This window comes from Lycorma delicatula, chromosome 2 (assembly GCF_047948215.1).
Source record: "Lycorma delicatula isolate Av1 chromosome 2, ASM4794821v1, whole genome shotgun sequence".
NCBI classification, from domain to species: Eukaryota; Metazoa; Arthropoda; class Insecta; order Hemiptera; family Fulgoridae; genus Lycorma; species Lycorma delicatula.
In genome coordinates this window covers 61510267-61531361 of record NC_134456.1, presented here as the reverse complement: position 1 = coordinate 61531361, position 21095 = coordinate 61510267, and the positions used below count along the sequence as shown (strand labels likewise).

Below are 21095 nucleotides of genomic sequence, written 5' to 3'. Positions count from 1 at the left end.
ATTCATATAGTCGTGGTACTCGCCAGTTGTTGCATTTTCTTTCCAGGTTAATAACGTGTACGGAATAAATCCCATTTCACCCTCAGCATGTACAATAATCAATCAACTGCCTTTAGAAATTGGAATTAGAAGTCCTTCCCTGAAGAATTTCTCCATGATTTCGCTAAGGTATGACTTGAAAAAATATGATTTCACGTTTCATCAAGGTCATCGACCTATTTTTGGTTCTGAATTTTTTGATCGCGTTTACGTACTGTATTCGTTTAATTCTAATGTCATGATGATCAATAATAAGTTTCCTATTGTTTTCAGTTTTTTCCTGTTTGAAACCCAATTAATGTAGTACTCTTCTCAGATTTCTTTTACTTCCTGAAAATCCTGTTGAATTTTTCAGACGTACCAGCATTTTGAGAATGGTGAACAACTAACTGTTTTTCTTTGAGATGAAATTCGTTTACGTCCTTCCCACTACGCACATATCGAAATCATTTAGGCCTGTTTCCGGTTTGTTACGGATTTTATATTTTCTTGGTGTACTGAAAGAAGTAAAAGTCTCTCTGATGAGTTTTCTTGTTATTTTTTAAATAACTCCTTTTTCAGTTTCCTTACTCATTGAACTTGCGATCGTGATAGTTTACACGCAGCTGCTGTTTTTTCTTCACATTTTTAAATTGGAATAGTATGCTTATAGTCATTTTCTGACTTTCCAAATTTACTTGCATCTTCTCTCATGAATTCGTACACATTAGTGATTAAATACCGAGCTTGCCGACTTAATTTTTTACAACTCACAGTGAACTTAAGTCCATTCATCCTGCTTGCAACTACAGATCAAATAAAGATTTAACCTATACTATAAATCAAGAAAAACAAAACGCGGCACTGGTGAAACGCGCTCAAAAGATGAACAAAAATGAGTGAACATTATTATTACGTAATGCTTTCAACTTTAATGTATTCTATAAATAGAATACTTTTTACTTTGTATGTGATAATTGCTATCGATGTATATGTTTACTGTTAATCAGCTAATTAGAATGATTAATTTATTACAATAATTCATACTTACAAAATTATTTCATTTAAAAGGAAGTTTGACTTTACATTTATCAATTACGCAACGTAAGCATCACTTTACATTTTTAATCGGTGGGGCATAAATTATTATAGTTTTAGATTTAGAAATACCTGTAACATTTTCAAACAACAATTACAAGTGAAATAATTCAGGATAATTTTATTTTAATTGTAATTAAAATTAAAAAAAAAAAAAAAATATTAAATTATACTTAACATTGATTTTAGATAAAAAATTTAAAAAAATATTGAAACAATAAAATATTAAATTATTTTTTTGTTAAATAAGATTTACTTTTAATGTAAATTGTAAATTGATTGAGATTGGGATTGAATCATAAACAGATTTAGTTTTACGTTTTTTAAATACCAATATACAGCATATATCGTTGTAAAATCGTTGATATATAGCATATTAGCTGCTTGGCTACAAGCTTCAGATTTCATGCCCCCTGCTACACAGTGGATCAATTAGTAAAAAATTATATGTGGTATCGAAAAAGTTTAAATAAACAAAAATAATGTACTTTATTATTCCTCTACTATATTACCCTAACTACGAGTAATAGCTGAAATAATTGATTTTTGATACGGATAGTAAATTACTCTTTTTACTAGGACTCGTATTAGTTATTTCACCAGCGTAAGCGTACTATACTGGTTAGTACGAATGATTTTTTTTTTCTGGGGAAGTCACAATCATTTGATTAGTTTTTTATTATTCTTTTCCTTTCTGCTTTATACAATTATGTAATCTCGACATACTTATTACATCTTATTTTCGCAACAGGATTCCCAAAAATGGAGATCTGACAAGTTCTAGGATAATGCGTTTCGAGGATCTGAGAAAATTGGCAAGCTCTGAAATATTTGAAATTATTTTCTTTTTCTTTTACATTGCAATGTACATAGTTGAGGAAGTCTATGTGAATTTAATTTGTCGTAATTACGATAGAGAATAATTGTATTAATCTGGATAGAACTGTAGTTATAAATATTTCCACATTTTAATTCTTTATGTCGTTATAAAATTGTTTTTTTTTTGTACCAGAAAACAAACACACAGACATGCACAAACACAGACTATATTATTTGTTGGGAGGCTGGCATCTAAATCTAACACTGAGGCCCAGGATGCAGATGTGGAGGCCTGTCCTCAGTTATTTTGCAATACTCTAATATTTGTCTTCATAATCTGTTTTTATCCAAAATTAAAACTTCTATCACCGAATTAAACAAATGAAGATGTCTAAATACACGGCCGAAAAACCTAATTTTTCAGAATCTTTATAAGATTACGCTTCCACCTTAAGTGTTTTCCTTTCCTATTCGTCTGTCTTAAACCCTCTTCGTTTCGAACGTTGTCAACCAGCATTATGTTGAATATGGTGTTACATGGTATTTGAAAGATTTCTATTCTTTTTGTTTCTTCCTTCTTTATTGTCCTTGTTAGGTTCTAAAATTCGCTGCACTCTACACAGATATTTTAAATACTTCTTTTTAATTTTTAGATTTATATTCTGTTACTAGCATATTTCTTTGCTGTATGAAAGTTTTCCTCGTTTGTCTCAATTAATTTATGATATCTACTTTATTTGTTCATCCCGTGTAATTTTACTAACTAAAGAACAAAATTCAACAACTCTGTATATAATTTTCTCCTACCGTTATTTTTAATTACACATTATTAGTGGTTGACGGAAACCGTTTTATTGAATTCGGATTTAATCGTAATTGAAAAATTATCCCTGCTTCGGATTAAACTATTTCAAAATGCTTCTCTCCGAGACGTTTAAGTATTGCAATTTAAAATCATCAGGTTGTAAAAGAGTATTATCAAAAAAATTCTTACTACATTTAATCTCTGATCCGTCAAATAGTGTTTAAATTACACTTATAAATAGATTTAGAATATTTACATATATATATATATATATATATATTTGATCTGAACTTGAATAACTTTCTAACATACTGGAATTTTATGGTTTTGAGAACAATCAAAACTATTCAGCCTAATAACTGGACAAGTCCGACTTGCTGTGCGGTAACTGGTGTCACATCTTGTTGTAAATAACATATAAACGATTATAAAGAAATGCCACTGTACAGAATCAGGTATCATTGTATTATTATAAAACATCAGTGGCCAGTAATAGTCAAGTATCGTAGGATTATGATTACGAAAAAAGTTAATTAGTCCATACTTCTTTGCCACGGTAATGTCAAAATGAAACGTATCTGCGTTAGCTACAAGTTTAATGGATTTTCTAGGAGTTGCTCAATTACAAGAGAGAAAAGCATCATGTCCTTTCAGTAGGATGGAGGACAATCACACTACAAAAATATATGTATAATAGACAACAGATATACAATAATAGATAATAAACAATGTTTAAGCGTTCCATATAATACGCAAAAAATAGAAAAATTTGTTGGAAAACTCTTACCAGCCCGATTTCATTTATATGTAATACATATCACATTTACAGAAATAATACAATTCTTATGATTATTCGTTGTTTAATAAATGAAATCGGGCCGGTAAGAGTATTGTAACAAATTTTTCTATTTTTGCTTATTATATGGAACGCTTAAACATTGTTATTATCTATTATCTATTACTTATATTTAATATGTTTATAAATATATTAAATACTTTTTTTAAAGAAAATTCTAAGTTAATAACAGATTTTGATCATAGAAATGTGTAGTGCTTTGCCTTTTTTGATATCAGTGACATTTTGTTAAAAACGTTTTATTTATATTAGACATTTTTTTTTTTTTTTTGAGCGGAAGAAATGATATCTGCGAGACTCTTACCGTACGGTTTAAAATTTCATTGTAATTTTTGTTGAATGATTAAAGATACAATCACAAAATCTTGGAACGTATTTTACAATACGTTCATTATATCAGTTCGAAGAAATTGATGTATATAATTATTAAAAAAATAAATTAAGAAAATACCAATGAAGCAGTAATTGCAATTTTTTTTTTGCGTATAATTCCATCAAACTTAAAAATTGAAATTAATAAGTCATATATTACTACTACATATGAGATCTATATTATAAACTATTTATTACGAACAATTTTTTATTTATTTATTATAATTTATAAGATATTATTACTTCTACTACTACTACTAACAACAACAATAATAATAGAAGAAATCATATGAGTCAATGATGCTAACGTACTTAGAGATTTCATCAGTCAAAACGTTCCTGTTTAGAATTCTTTCTTTTTTTATGACTCAAATCTTCCACTTATAAAACGTTAATCTGTAACAAACATTACTGTTTTGATTGCTTATTATTTTATTATATTAGACCATAGTTATTTTTTTTAAGCAGATAACTTATTTACTGAATTATTGACAGTTCTGTAAAAATTCTAATCGAGTAGTGTCGTGTGCAATGAATTTCACGATGAAATACGAATATATATGTAAGAATAGGTGCAACCTTCTCTTATTATTATTAGCTGATAATAAAAAAAAATAATAATAATAAAACAAAACTGGCTATAGGCTAGATAAGAATACATAATATTTTGTATAAGAAATTGATAATCTCTAATATATTAAGTAATGCTCGTTAGAAAATTAGCTAAATGTACGTTTTATTACATTTTTATTATTATGTCGTGTATATGTTCACAAAATATAGGAAGAGTCCTAAATAAACATTTGCGCAGGAAATTAAATAAAGGATGACGGAAGAAAAGATCTATTTCGAGCCGGTTATCGAAACCAGAATTTTCGGCACGAGTTATTTTTCTGAAGTACTAAAGCAACGATAATTTTTAAGGATCTATAAAAACAAATTTTTATTCAAAAATGAAATCATAGGTCACGATTTCCCTTATCACATTTGAAAACTATTTCAATTAGTGGTGATAAGTATATTTCTACACGGAATCATTGGAATATTAATGTTGTCCTACAATTTTATTAATACGAACAGAATTTTGGACTTTATCATACATACTACACTAACGCGCGCGCGCGAGTACACACACACACACACACACACACACACACACACACACACACACACACACACACACATATATATATATATATATGCATATAATATACAAATTCACACAATTTTCTGTTAATGAGAGCTTTTTTGTATTATATGTCACTTGTACAATTTGAAGAACTTCAGTTGATTTCATGACCCATGATAACCTGTAATTTACAGATAAAGAAAATATTCTTGAGTTAATAATTGCATCATGTAAATGATTCACCACATAATTTGCCTTGAATAACAATGGAAAAAACAACAAATTTTTTTTGGGCATCGGTATTTTAAATTTTATTTTTAATGTGCAAATCCAAACCCTTAATTAGGCTGAATAGCATCACAACATCGTTTTGATATCATTAGAGAAAGAGATTGAGAAAGAGCAGTTGATTAATAAATTAATTTATTATATTTTCCAAGTTTTGTAAAATGGATTGTCATCTAATAGTTTCTAAGACAATAAACAACAGTTAAATTAGAATTAAAAAGTAGTAATAATACTGTACTCTAATAAAAAATAAAATATTTTAAATATACAAAGAAAAAGTTATAAAATTAAAAACTTAATAAATCATAAAACTGAAAATTAAAAAAAAATACTATTTCATATATAGTAGCATGTAAATTAAAGCAAACACAGATATTATTTAATAAAAAGTAACTTTATTTAGAAAAAAAATCACACTTGTACAATTTGTGAATATTTAGTAATTAATATGTTCTCCTTTATTCTTTATCACTTTACATACATGATTTGAAATCGATTCAATAAGTATACGACCATATTATTATTGCTTTAATGAGATCAAATTTTGTAGAACAATTCATTTTTGAGAGTTGTTTTTTTGACTATTAGCCAAAGATTTTCAATTGGGTTAGGTCTGGGGAATTATCTGGTCATAGGAGCACTTTAACATTTCATTCTTTGAAACATTTTTCCACTTTTTTACAAGTATGGCATGGCATCACATCTTGTTGGAATACTCCATTGCCATTATCATTACTAATGATGAAAAATGGATCGCCTACAATAATCAATAATCGGTCAAAAACAATCATGGTTTAAAGATGATGAACTAAGCCAAATTGAAAGCTAAATTGCAACAAAAAATATATTACTATCAATTTGGTGGGATTAAAAAGGTTTTGTCTATTTTTAACTGCCTTCAAGGAACCAATCTAATAGACGGTGTTTGAGGAAGGCAGTCTTACAAAAATTGCAACAGATTAACAAAAATTAATACACAATTTTCATTATTTTAGTATTTTTATTTTTAAATTTTTATTATGTAATAATGGAATTATTTTAGTCATAACTGAGGATGTGGGATCCCACAAAAGTAAAAGTAAATGGAAAAATTAAGGTAAGATTTGTCTTATCGCAATATTCTATATAAGGTAATTTATTTTAATATAATTTAACAATAAAGAGGAATAATACTAATTTTAAAAATATTAATTTCAGCAAAAAAAAACACATTGATAGACAATGCAACAAAGAGAATTTACTGAAAACTAGTGAATAACAATATCATTATACATAAAGATTCATTCTAACCAGAAATATAAAAAAAACACATATATATTATAATATGTCACACTAAGCATATGTGCAATATAATTCCATAATTGTTCAGCAATACTCTGGAAGTTGTTTTGGAACATTAATATGAGCAAAAAATTGGAATTGAAAAAATACTTTTTTAGGTTTGCCATAAATTAATTATATTGAAATATCAATAAAAAATAAAAATTTCAAACAAAATTTGTAAAGAATATAATTTTAGAAAATTTATGTAAATTAAATCAACAGAAAACCAATAAAGTTTCAATAACTTAACTTTAATTCAAAACAACACTAACTAAAATGTAACACAAAAATGTTATAATTTTAAACAATATAAGAATCTTCTTCATAAACTCGAACTGATAATACCCAACCTATTCCAATGATTTTTTACAAAACTGGTCAACACTACAAATTTTCAGAAAAAAAATCATAAATTGTGTAGGAAATAATAATAATAGTAATAGAATAGTTCAAAGGTTGTAATATATTGAAAAATCATCATGCTATATGTTGGAATAGGGAAAATAAAAATTGATTGATGCTCTATTGTACTGATTTGACTATATTGAAGGTTTAATACAAATGGAATCAACAGCAGCTTTTAAGTTTTCATAATTCATAATCATTTCTTAGTCATTTGAATAAAAATTTAATATTATAAAGAAACATGATTTTTTTCGCTTTTAAAATGTAATCTTTAAGCTATTAAAATTTATACTAATTGAAAATTTTAGTAATATATAAATTATATTACTATATAAAATTTTATAATTTATTTGAAGTTAATAATTTATTTATAAATTTATAGCATTTAAAAGTACGACTGAAAATAAAAAAAAAGTTATATTTATTTCTGTTTCTTCAGTAAATACGAGAAACAGAAGTTATTTATGACTCCAGTAGTAAAATTACCTGATATAATAATTTTAATGAAATTAATTCTTATTTTACAGTGATAGTGAAAGTGAAGCAGTTATGAACGACAAAAGTGAACATACAGGTGATAATATACCAACAAGAACTACAAAACATATAGGTCTAAACAATAAAGTTCCACCATTAAAGACTACAGAAAGTATACCTTTGTGTGTTAAAATATCAACAAAGACTGAAGAAAGTGCACACAAAATGCCAACAAGGACTAAAATGTGCGATTTTAATGTAGCATCATCATCTAACCTAATATGCAAGACATATCAAGGACAGGTGATAGAGTCTTCAAGCGGCAAGCACTTATATTGTCATACTCATTCTTTATTTACAAACTGTGTGTTAAATCCTTGTTCAAGTCGTCCTCTTCCCTACAGAAGAGAAAGATTATTACGCTCTCAAAAACATCCTAAACCATCAGTGTTAAAAGATTTTTCAAAAAATCAAGTTTTTGTATTGTTATCACTTGCCATTGGTGATTTTATTAGTTCATGCTCAATGTCTATAATGGCACCATTCTTCCCTAAAGAGGTATAGTATATTAAAAAGAAATTTATATTTTCAGTAATCTACAAAATTTATTTTCAATGTTGGTTTTTCTATTTTATCTAAATTTATTTTCTTTTACTTCTTTTAATTTTACTTTCAACTCAGGATATGGATCATTCAATCAGTACAAAAATATTTATTATGTTTTAAAGAGTTAAAAAAATAATAATACACAGAAGAAATGGGATCTCAGTACATTTCAATATGTTTTTCAATCAAACATGACAGATATCATGTTTCTCAGTATTATTTTAAAATATTTAATAATTTTAGTATATAATTCTATTAAACACATCTGATGAAGTCATAATAAACTAAAAATTATTTGTGATAAAAGAGATATCAAAACATGAGTAACATTACTTTAGTAATAGATGTATTTTAATAAATATTTATCAATACTGTTTGAATATCAATCTGTAATATCTGGAAGCAAAAGGATTCATTTAGCCAACTCTAAATTTTGTAGGAAAAGTATTTCAAAAACAAGAAATGAGTGATCATTTTGATGCAGTAATGGCTTTGATCCTAATACAAATAATTTTCACTACAAGAAAAAGTTATTTGGAAAAATAATGGGAAAATGCATCCTTTTTTAGGGAAATTACGTTGAGAAATAACATAAGATTAATCCTTGTGTGATAAAATAACATGATTTTAATGATTATATTTTTGATTATTATTGACTGGCTTTTAATATAAATAAATACTATTATTTATTTTCTTTTGATTAATTTTTGAAAAAGGATGATTTTATAATGAATATAAAATAAATGTTATTGTTTCCTGTAATTTAGTGTTATCCAGCTTATTTGTCACAGGGGGGTCTAAATTTTCATTTTGGCTGAACATTAATCTGGAAGTTTTATCATTACATTTTGTCATATTTTATCCACTGATCCCTAATGTTCACAGATGGTGACATTACTCTAAGTGCATTAAAAATAAATTTATACAGTTGAGTAAGCAGAGCTTACAGTTATCAGACAACATTGATTGCACTGCTTTCAAAGAAAAAAGATGCCAGAGTTTTTCCAAATAAAAATAATTTAAAATAAAAAAATAAAAACAATAGCATTTCTATCATATCAAATAAAGTTTTATGAAAACAGATGTTAAAATGTGATCATCTAACCCTTTTAAAAAAAAACAATGTTTAATTAGTGCACAGATTGATTGTAAATAAATTAATTTATAAAATTATTACCTTTTATTTTTACTACCCAACCTAGTTACTAACCCTATTCTTCTTATTCTGCAATTGGTTCCAGAATTTAGCAATTGTTTGCTCCTTAAGATACATAAAATTTAACAAACACATCCTTTATTATATTAACTAAGGAAGTTTGATGATTGCCTGGAATTACAACACGTGACAATACATGAATAAACTACTATGATAGTTTAAAAGTACCACTTTTACATGATCCCTATAAAAACTCCATGACATTCAATCAATTACTTTATTTGTCTTTATAGTTCTTTAATTCAGTGCCTTTCAAAGTAAAGAACTTGTGATTTTTTAACAAGAAAGAAATCAAGTATTAAATATTTGTTTTTGAAAGGCTTACCTGTTTAAGGTAGCATCATGAGTTCAATAATTTTTGGCCAATCTGCAACTGTGCCATCAAAATTAACCATTCATTTCTGACTTGATAAATTCCACTTCGGTGGTACAAGCAAAAAGGTGAACAGCAGAGGCATAAAAAATGAACCCCAACTTTTATCCCCATAATTTAACATAACGTGAACTACAGATGCACATCAATCAATGAAGTAATCTTTGAAACAAACACCTATTTTTGAGGTTTTGACCCACCATATTTTTCTGATAGTGTCAAAAAGCTTGAATATCATTGAAATAAGTGTACTGAACTAAAAGATTATGTCAAAAAAATTTTAATTGTTATGCCATGTTTACTTCTTTCATGTAAACCAAGATTTATTTTGTTTAATGATATTAATGGGAACCTAAAGTTGATAAAATGAATAGTTAAGATCTAAAATCAACAGCAAAAAAAATAAAAACAGAATTTACCAGTTTAAATAAAAGTTTAAAAAAATTTTTATTAATTTAATTAATTAAAATTATATTTAAAATATTTGAAAAGTTCATTTTTCAAGATAATTTTTTTTTTAATTTTAACAATGATCAGGAATGTGATTTTTTCACAATTGTTGTAAAACTGCACAAATGAGAACACTGTGCTGAGAGAAAAGTAGAGTTATGGAACTTTCTCAAGGTAGATGTAGAAGTTTCATTTAATTTCATGCTGAGAAAAATGTTTGTACAAACCCTAGAATTAAGCAATTACAATCAGAAAGTATCATCATTGTATGATAAAATGAGAATGAGCTTGATCAAATGTTTTGAAGTGATGAAAAAATCATAACTCCTAAATCACAACTTAATAAAACAAAAATGATGTCTATTGATATCTAATGTACATCAATTTAAAATTAACATTCTAATTTTTTTTCAAGAAAATTGTATGATAATTTAAAATATGAAAATAATTAATTTTCATGATTGAAATAATAATTCCTTTTTTTGTGACATATTGAGAACATCTAGCATACACTGAAAAAATATTGGGTGCTCAATGTGATCTGTGGTTATAATAATCATCTAATTTATTTTGCTTTTTTTTTTGTCTTCAGTCATTTGACTGGTTTGATGCAGCTCTCCAAGATTCCCTATCTAGTGCTAGTCGTTTCATTTCAGTATACCCTCTACATCCTACATCCCCAACAATTTGTTTTACATACTCCAAACGTGGCCTGCCTACACAATTTTTCCCTTCTACCTGTCCTTCCAATATTAAAGCGACTATTCCAGGATGCCTTAGTATGTGGCCTATAAGTCTGTCTCTTCTTTTAACTATATTTTTCCAAATGCTTCTTTCTTCATCTATTTGCCGCAATACTTCTTCATTTGTCACTTTATCCACCCATCTGATTTTTAACATTCTCCTATAGCACCACATTTCAAAAGCTTCTAATCTTTTCTTCTCAGATACTCCGATTGTCCAAGTTTCACTTCCATATAAAGCGACACTCCAAACATACACTTTCAAAAATCTTTTCCTGACATTTAAATTAATTTTTGATGTAAACAAATTATATTTCTTACTGAAGGCTCGTTTAGCTTGTGCTATTCGACATTTTATATCGCTCCTGCTTCGTCCATCTTTAGTAATTTTACTTCCCAAATAACAAAATTCTTCTACCTCCATAATCTTTTCTCCTCCTATTTTCACATTCAGCGGTCCATCTTTGTTATTTCTACTACATTTCATTACTTTTGTTTTGTTCTTGTTTATTTTCATGCGATAGTTCTTGCGTAGGACTTCATCTATGCCGTTCATTGTTTCTTCTAAATCCTTTTTACTCTCGGCTAGAATTGCTATATCATCAGCAAATCGTAGCATCTTTATCTTTTCACCTTGTACTGTTACTCCGAATCTAAATTGTTCTTTAATATCATTAACTGCTAGTTCCATGTAAAGATTAAAAAGTAACGGAGATAGGGAACATCCTTGTCGGACTCCCTTTCTTATTAGGGCTTCTTTCTTATGTTCTTCAATTGTTATTGTTGCTGTTTGGTTCCTGTACATGTTAGCAATTGTTCTTCTATCTCTGTATTTGAACCCTAATTTTTTTAAAATGCTGAACATTTTATTCCAGTCTACGTTATCGAAAGCCTTTTCTAGGTCTATAAACGCCAAGTATGTTGGTTTGTTTTTCTTTAATCTTCCTTCTACTATTAATCTGAGGCCTAAAATTGCTTCCCTTGTCCCTATACTTTTCCTGAAACCAAATTGGTCTTCTCCTAACACTTCTTCCACTCTCCTCTCAATTCTTCTGTATAAAATTCTAGTTAAGATTTTTGATGCATGACTAGTTAAACTAATTGTTCTGTATTCTTCACATTTATCTGCCCCTGCTTTCTTTGGTATCATAACTATAACACTTTTTTTGAAGTCTGATGGAAATTCCCCATTTTCATATATATTACACACCAGTTTGTATAATCTATCAATCGCTTCCTCACCTGCACTGCGCAGTAATTCTACAGGTATTCCGTCTATTCCAGGAGCCTTTCTGCCATTTAAATCTTTTAATGCTCTCTTAAATTCAGATCTCAGTATTGTTTCTCCCATTTCATCCTCCTCAACTTCCTCTTCTTCCTCTATAACACCATTTTCTAATTCATTTCCTCCGTATAACTCTTCAATATATTCCACCCATCTATCGACTTTACCTTTCGTATTATATATTGGTGTACCATCTTTGTTTAACACATTATTAGATTTTAATTTATGTACCCCAAAATTTTCCTTAACTTTCCTGTATATTCCTGTCTATTTTACCAATGTTCATTTCTTTTTCCACTTCTGAACACTTTTCTTTAATCCACTCTTCTTTCACCAGTTTGCACTTCCTGTTTATAGCATTTCTTAATTTCCGATAGTTCCTTTTACTTTCTTCATCACTAGCATTCTTATATTTTCTACGTTCATCCATCAGCTGCAATATATCGTCTGAAACCCAAGGTTTTCTACCGGTTCTCTTTATTCCGCCTAAGTTTGCTTCTGCTGATTTAAGAATTTCCTTTTATCATTCTCCCATTCTTCTTCTACATTTTCTACCTTATCTTTTTTACTCAGACCTCTTGCGATGTCCTCCTCAAAAATCTTCTTTACCTGCTCTTCCTCAAGCTTCTCTAAATTGCACCGATTCATCTGACACCTTTTCTTCAGGTTTTTAAACCCCAATCTACATTTCATTATCACAAAATTATGGTCGCTATCAATGTCTGCTCCAGGGTAAGTTTTGCAGTCAACGAGTTGATTTCTAAATCTTTGCTTAACCATGATATAATCTATCTGATACCTTCCAGTATCGCCTGGCTTTTTCCAAGTGTATATTCTTCTATTATGATTTTTAAATGGGTGTTGGCAATTACTAAATTATACTTCGTGCAAAATTCTATAAGTCGGTCCCCTCTTTCATTCCTTTTGCCCAGCCCATATTCACCCACTATATTTCCTTCCTTGCCTTTTCCAATGCTTGCATTCCAATCTCCAACTATTATTAAATTTTCATCTCCTTTTACGTGTTTAATTGCTTCATCAATCTCTTCGTATACACACTCTACCTCATCATCATCATGGGCTCTTGTAGGCATATAGATGTTAACAATCGTTGTCGGTTTAGGTTTTGATTTTATCCTTATTACAATGATTCTATCGCTATGCGTTTTGAAATACTCCACTCTCCTCCCTACCTTCTTGTTCATCACGAAACCTACTCCTGCCTGCCCATTATTTGACGCTGAGTTAATTACTCTAAAATCACCTGACCAAAAGTCGCCTTCCTCTTCCCACCGAACCTCACTAATTCCTACTATATCCACATTTGTCCTACCCATTTCCCTTTTTAAATTTTCTAGCCTACCAACCTTTTTCAAGCTTCTAACATTCCACGCTCCGACTCGTAGAATGTTATTTTTTAATTTTCTGGTGACCCCTTCCTTAGTAGTCCCCACCCGGAGATCCGAACGGGGGACTATTTTACCTCCGGAATATTTTACCAAGGAAGGCGCCTCCATTATTGCTATGTGAAAATGCAGAGAGCCACTTTTCTTGGAAAAAAAGCAGCTGTAGTTTTCCATTGCTTTCAGCTGCGCAGTACTCAGAGGACTGACTGATGTTGATACGGCCGTTTAAGTCGTCCTGACTCACGCCCCTAACAACTACTGAAAGAGCTGCTGCCCTCTTTCAGGAATCATTCCTTAGTCTGGCTCTCAACAGATACCTCTCCGATATGGTTGCACCTTCGGTCCAGCTACTCTGTATCCCTGAGCACTCAAGCCCCCTCACCAACGGCAAGGTCTCATGATTCATAGAGGAGGTTATTTTGCTTCTACAGGCCAAATAAACCAATCCGTCATGTAATAAATGATAAAAATTAATATATTTTCCTCTTTTGAGTTTTAAGTGGGTTCAGTGATTATTAACCACTAAATATCATCAGTGGCATGTGGAAAACTACACCCATTATTCTTAACTTCAGTGATTTGTTGGAACAGTTCATTGAGCATGGTTTTAACTGTTAGCATTTTGTCTTTAGTTTACACCCTTCAGTATCCTGACTATTACTTCTTGAGATATTTTAGGTTTTGTGTAACAATCAGGTTGTAAGAAGACATAACATCTCACCCAGGACCCTAATTTAATTTATAATACTAACAAAATAAATTGTGGGTACTTTTTTGGGATCTGACAGACAATTAATTTTTTTTTTTTAAATTTAATATTTGTAAAATATAATTTTAAGTAAAATAACTTGTTTTTGAATGCTTAATTAAAAATATGTTGCAGAATAGAGTTAAAATGATATTCACAAAAAATATTTTTGTTGAAAAAACAAAATTTATATTTAGACAAAATATAATATGTTGATATACCTATGATTCATCAGTATATGGAATCAGCATAATCATAACCAACACTCACTAACCTCGTCTAATTAACATTAAAAAAAAAATTATGTACAATAAGTTGTATATAAAATTTTGGCTGTGAAATTTAAATATCTTATAGTGAACACATTTTTCTTTCTTGCAAAAATTTCAGTTCTTTTTCAGGACTACTGAAGCAAATGGGTACAGAACCATTCTATTCAGTGATATAATAACATACAAATCACAAGAAGTCAGAAGAAATAAATACACCGTAACTCTTCACTGGTTATTTTGAGTTATTTCTTAGACTTAATTTTAGTTTATTGCTTCTTAAAAAGAATATTAAAAAGAAAAAGTATCAAATTGAAAAAAGTTACTGTAGAATTCTGAAAATAACCAAATTGTCTCTTTTTACAATTTGTAAATGTTGGTATTAATTCTCAATGTCATACAGATTAATTTTTAATTAATTCATGAACCATGAACTTCCATTTTGGTTTTTCTTTAAATATGACCTTTTTTGTGCACCAACTCTATGATTTTTATTTCGTGTTTACTTTTAAGACAATTTATGTAATCACAAATGATTAAAATTCACTATTTTTATTAATAAGATAACATTTGAAGTTACTTTAATTTGAAAAGAAACTATTAATAGGAGATTAAAAAATTATATATTATTGTAAATTAAGTCAACTACTAATTTTTATTAGTTCTAAACCATAAAAGAATCAGCTGTTTGCAGTCTCTTTTTCTCTTAATTACTTAACAATTAGATTATTTTAGGGTGAGTCAGTCTTACTTTCAATGGCAGAGTAAACTAATACTCAAAACAAAATGTTTCATGTCACAAGTGACCCACTTAAACTGGCACAAACGAATTTAAGTATCATAAATTATGCTAGATGTGTCATTTTAGATGTGTTGAAACTTTTTATGAAACTGTTAAAATAGCAAAGCTGTTTGATCACCTTCTTAATCAATATTTTTGTAAGATATCAGTGCATGATTTACTACAGCAAGAGTTTTCACTTATGGTTCATATAAAAAAAAAAAAAAATAAAATGAATGCACTGGCATTTTTTGTGTTTTTATTGATACATACCTTTTGATTAAAAGAAAGTTAATTTGGAATAAAAATTTTTAAAAAATGCTATAAAAATTATAAAACTAATTTTATTATATTTGAAAATTAAATTTTCTTTTTTCAATTTCATCTCAGACTTTTATTGCTGGTCACAAATTTAAAATTTAACTGAAATTTTATAGAACCTATAAAGACTGAGAATCCAACGCCACAAGCCCATAAACTGTAACAGAGATTTTAATTCTTTTAGCTTTACTATACTATTTTTTCCTGTTTTTTTGGATAGAGAACAATCAAAGCTACATACCCAAGTTCAGTGGTCTTCCTGTAAACTAGTTAACTAGATTTACAGAGAAAATGTTATGATGCTGTCGTGAGAGTATTTTGATTTCATAACTCCCGAGTTGTCTCTTAAAAATTTCATCTTTTATTTTTAGCCATGCAATAAATTAAAATAATACGGGCCCATTTAAAAATATATATATACAACTAAATGTTCTTTTGTAATATTTATTGTAATACAGATTTATTGTATTTTTATGTTTTGAAATATAACATTTAAATTTCTTTTTCCCAATGAATCATTTGCTGCTTCATTCTTTAAAGTAGAATCAAGAAGTACTACTGGTTTATTTTATGTTTATATTGTACTATGAAATTAATTATATATTTTAAAATAGAGATCCACGCTCCCTATACACTGTACATTTAAGTTAATGTTTGACACATTGAAGGTTCTTGCTATTTTGTTTGATAGAACAAAACGATTAAATAACTTAATTCAGGTATTTCATAAGTAGTACTACCAGTCATTTTGAAATTTTCATTCACATGGGTATCGTTCAAACAATAAAATTATTTCATCTTAGGCAGCATGATATTCATCTTTCCAACATTCTTTTGTAACCAAAATTTCACACTATTCTTTAATCTTCTAGTTTTCCTCTGTTCATATTTTTCAGTCATATCCAACAAACAAGTTTTTTAAAACATTATTTCTATCTCAAGATCAAGTTTGATGTAACATAATTTACTTTTTGCAAAGCATTTTTCCTACTTGTGTTAACCTATTTTTTATATATTACTTACATTGTCCATTCTTTATCATTTTACTGCCTAAATAACAAAATTGTTTAACTTCTAGTAGGTAAGATTCCTTAATATTTAACAATTTTAATTTTTGAAATACACATTACTTGTTGGTTTACTTATTGTAATTAATTAATCACTGTTAATGTCATTAAATAACAATTATGGCAATTTTTAATGAACTAAAAAATAAAAGTGAGTTATTGGGAAGAAAGTAATTTATATATATATATATATATATATATATATATATATATGCAATTTCTTTTTCATTGATACTGTAGATATTGGCTACTTGTATTGAGGTCGTGATTTTTTCATGCTGCTTATAAAATTTATATTTTATAGTTATTATAATTATAAGTGCATCCTGTTTTTATGCAATCAATTTGATGTTATGTGTAGAGTTTATAAACTATTTGTCCTTAGTACATGTGGGTGAATGTATGACCAGCTTGATCAGTGTTATATTATTGCTATTATTAGTTTTATTTGTGTACACCTAGATTGTAATGTCTAACATTGTGTACTGCATGACTTTTTAATCTTGTTCTGTATTTTATTGTCCTTTGTAGTTCTTCAATACAGTACTAACAGTCACCTGGTGTAGAAGTGTGAATTAAACTTGTAACATGTTTGAAAACTGGATATTTCTAATGTATAAGGATAATTAGATGTGTTGTAAAAACTAAAAACCTGATGTGACACCACATGAATTCCTTGAACGCCTATTAAATTATACATACACATTTTTTTTAATGAAATGTACATAAAGTTTTATTTCATTAAGTTGATATTTTTTCAATTTTTTTTATTGTTATTATATTATTATTTATTGTAATTTTTTTTACAATTAGAGGTTAATAATTATTAATAAATCAATGTATTTAAATTAAAAACAAAAAAAAGTTAAAAAAAAAGAGATTATGTCGGATTTGAACTGATGTGCCTTCCCCTTGTAAGATCCAAATATTTCATTAATTAAAATTTTATTTGGCTATAACTCTGGAACCAATAAAAATAAGTACCTCTTATGTATATTGTTGAAAAGCTCTCAATGTGGGCTTATTACTGCAGTTAAAAAAAAGTCCAAAATAAAAAAAATTGGATTTTGGACTTTTTAGGACACTTTTGGTTCAGTCGATTGCAATCAAAAGGGGTGGTGCACAACTAGATGCTACAATAATTCTAAATCCAAAATTTCAACATCCTACGGCTAATTTTTTTTGAGTTATATGAGATGCATATGTACATACATACGTATGTATAGACGTCATGATGAAATTAGTCAAAATGGATTCAGAGATGGTCAAAATGGATATTTCCATTGAAATCTGAAAACTGAAATTTGTAATCAGAATACTAAATTTACTTCATACAAGGAAGTAAAGATGCACCACAGTTGTAAGCTAGGTTTGGAGTTTGTTGAGAATGTAAGAATCTGTGACTATCTCTAATAACCTTTGTATAAAGTTGATGTCATCATAGCAGTGTCTATGTTTTTAAATAGTTATATGTATATTTTTTATTTTTTAATGAATTTTATATGTATTTCAATATGATGTATAACAATTCCCACTGGCTAGAAACATGCGAACTCACAGGTAGGTCTGGTTGACTGTAATAATTACTTTTTACATATAAAATAGTTTTACTCTATTATTATTTTAATTATTTTCCAGTTCTAATAATGGTTGTTTCTCAGTGTTTCTTTTAGATTTTTATTGCAGTATTAAGAATAACAAAATATTCTGTACTACAGTAAATATAAATATTTTGTTAATGAAGTTATTTTGTATAAAATTATTACACATCCCATTATTACAATCATGCACATCAGCTTTTAACATTCTATTTTTTCTTCTGATTAAATTTAAAGAGTGAATTTTATTTAGAGTTTAATTTATTAGGCAACAGAAAAAGGAATGGGTGTTACACTTTCTGGATTCGTCTTCAGTTGCTATGCTCTAGTTATGTTTATCATGTCACCAGCAGTTGGAAAAATGGTAAGTCATAATAACTATTACAATTTTATTTTTGTTCAGTTTAAGATGGTTATATAAAATCTATATTTTCCACAACAAAAAATAAAATTTAAATCTTTCTCCCTTCTTCAAATTAATTAAAATATTTTAGTTTTTAATTTAGGATTAGAGTAGTCTAAATAATTAAATGGTTGAATTGTCTTATACTTCAGAAAAAATAGCCATTTATGTATATATTTCTTAATAAAAATAAATATAGAGATTAAGATTAAATTAATATTATTATTTTCTTTTTCCAATGTGTGAAACATATTAAGTATTAATATTTAAAATTCTATTAGAAATTAAAGTACTTTTACGGTTTGTAACCACAAAAAATGTTAACATAATATTAACTTTAATTGGGAAGTAAGCCTAATGTAGCCTAATTTCTATTGCATGCAATCAAATAATTTGGTTGATGTTCGTGTATATAAAGTGTATTAACTCAAGGATTATTCTTGTCATGTTTTTTTTTGAGGGATATCTCAAACATCCTCTTGGGCAAAGGATGGGAGAGTAAGCAGTCTACTTGTTTCAGTAATTGAAATCACAGGACCAAAGCCCATTTTCTGCAACAAAAATGGTAAAAACTACAAGATTATAATATATTATTTAATCTTACCATATCTAACCTACTAAAATCATTATTTTTTCCATTTCATAAAATATAATTTATTACATATTTTTCTTTGTTTAAGAATTATTCCAACTTTCCCTTACAATAAATTTCTTAGCAATAAATTTTAGTATTACTATTTTTAGTAATGAAAACCTGCTACTGGAATAAAGCTGTGTGTTTATAAATTTCCATTTTATCATTACAATACTTCTACCTTTATAAAAAATAAAACTTTAGATGTAATTAAATAAGTACAAAATAAATAGTTGTATATTTAATAGTAAAAAGATCACCTAATGGAAATTATATTATGATATAAATATATGCATATCCATAGAGTATCTCATAAATTTACATAAATAGAATACATTAAAATAAATAATAATAATAATGGTTTTAATAAAAAAAATGTTTATTTTTCCTATGTATGAAAACTTATGGGACATTCTTTGTGTATGTGTGTATATATAAATAATGTGTGTTTTTGTCATGCAAAACATATATTCAATTATGTATCAAATATTTTTGGTACATTATAAAAAAAAAGTTTAAAATCCACTACACTTAACGTTCTTATTTATGATAGTAAGCATCTATGACTATTCAATAATTGCATTCATTTTGTTAGGGAACAATTGAAAATATATAATTTATGTAAATACATCATTTTTCATTCTTTTTAGATGCAACTGTATGCAAGAACAAATTAATTACTATGAAAACTAGAAATAAAATTAATTTTGTGTATATTATACTTTGTTCTTAATTTTATTTGAGAAAACATTACATTATATGAATAAAGAATACTTTTAAATATTCAGTGTCAAGTTTAATTTTCAGCACAGTTAATTTAAAATTACCTTAAAAAGTGGAAAAAGTAGTTAGTCCAAAAGATTATGATTATGTGCTTGATTACTTACAATGTTAGATGAGTACATTGATCATTGAGGTCTATTTAATGCCCTGTTTCAGGAATGTTGGCCTGAGTCTATAAAAAAACCTGCTGCTGAGCTATAATAATGTTTATAGTATACAAAAAACATAATTTTAAGTAAAAGGTAACCTAAAGCTGAATCTTCTGAATGTTACAAGCTTAAAATGGAAGGCATATAACAGTACTTTAACATTTATAAAAGAAAAATCTGAATAGTTATTTGTTTTTATTGATAATTCAAACTTTTATAACCTGAATAATTTAGTTTTTTTACTCACTGCTGTACAAACTACAACCAATACCAGTAAGACTTTATTGGTCAATGAGATTATCAATAAAAAAATAAATATAAAAATAAGATGTATCAGGATTAAAGCATATTGAGCAATTTGAGACAGTATTGTACAAGTTATGCTCAAAATACAAATATGATAAAAGGGCTAGTGCAATGTAGCATGCACTCTGAAATACCAATTGCTTCATATAAACAAATTACCTGATATTAACATAAATATAGAAATATGTCAAAGTACTATAAAAGAAAAATATGAGTTGTATATAACACATCTTGCAAATATACCTAATGAACAGTTCCATTATAAATCTTATTTATAGCATATTACATTACTAAAGCAAATTATTAAATTACCTGGTCTTTCTTTTATTTTAATCCTTCATTATTAGAAGGTAAATGTCAAACATAA

The 21095-nt window shown here is 27.6% G+C and overlaps 1 protein-coding gene across 2 annotated transcripts in view; it reads left to right on the top strand.

Moving 5' to 3' along the window:
- LOC142318849 (MFS-type transporter SLC18B1-like) overlaps window positions 1-21095 on the top strand; it is a 71355-nt gene that overhangs the window by 4813 nt on the left and 45447 nt on the right. For both annotated transcript variants that reach the window (XM_075355411.1, XM_075355409.1), the window contains exons 2-3: window positions 7641-8148; window positions 18722-18817. In XM_075355411.1, coding sequence (XP_075211526.1) covers window positions 7641-8148; window positions 18722-18817 — 604 coding nt within the window. The remainder of the gene's footprint in view (window positions 1-7640; window positions 8149-18721; window positions 18818-21095) is intronic.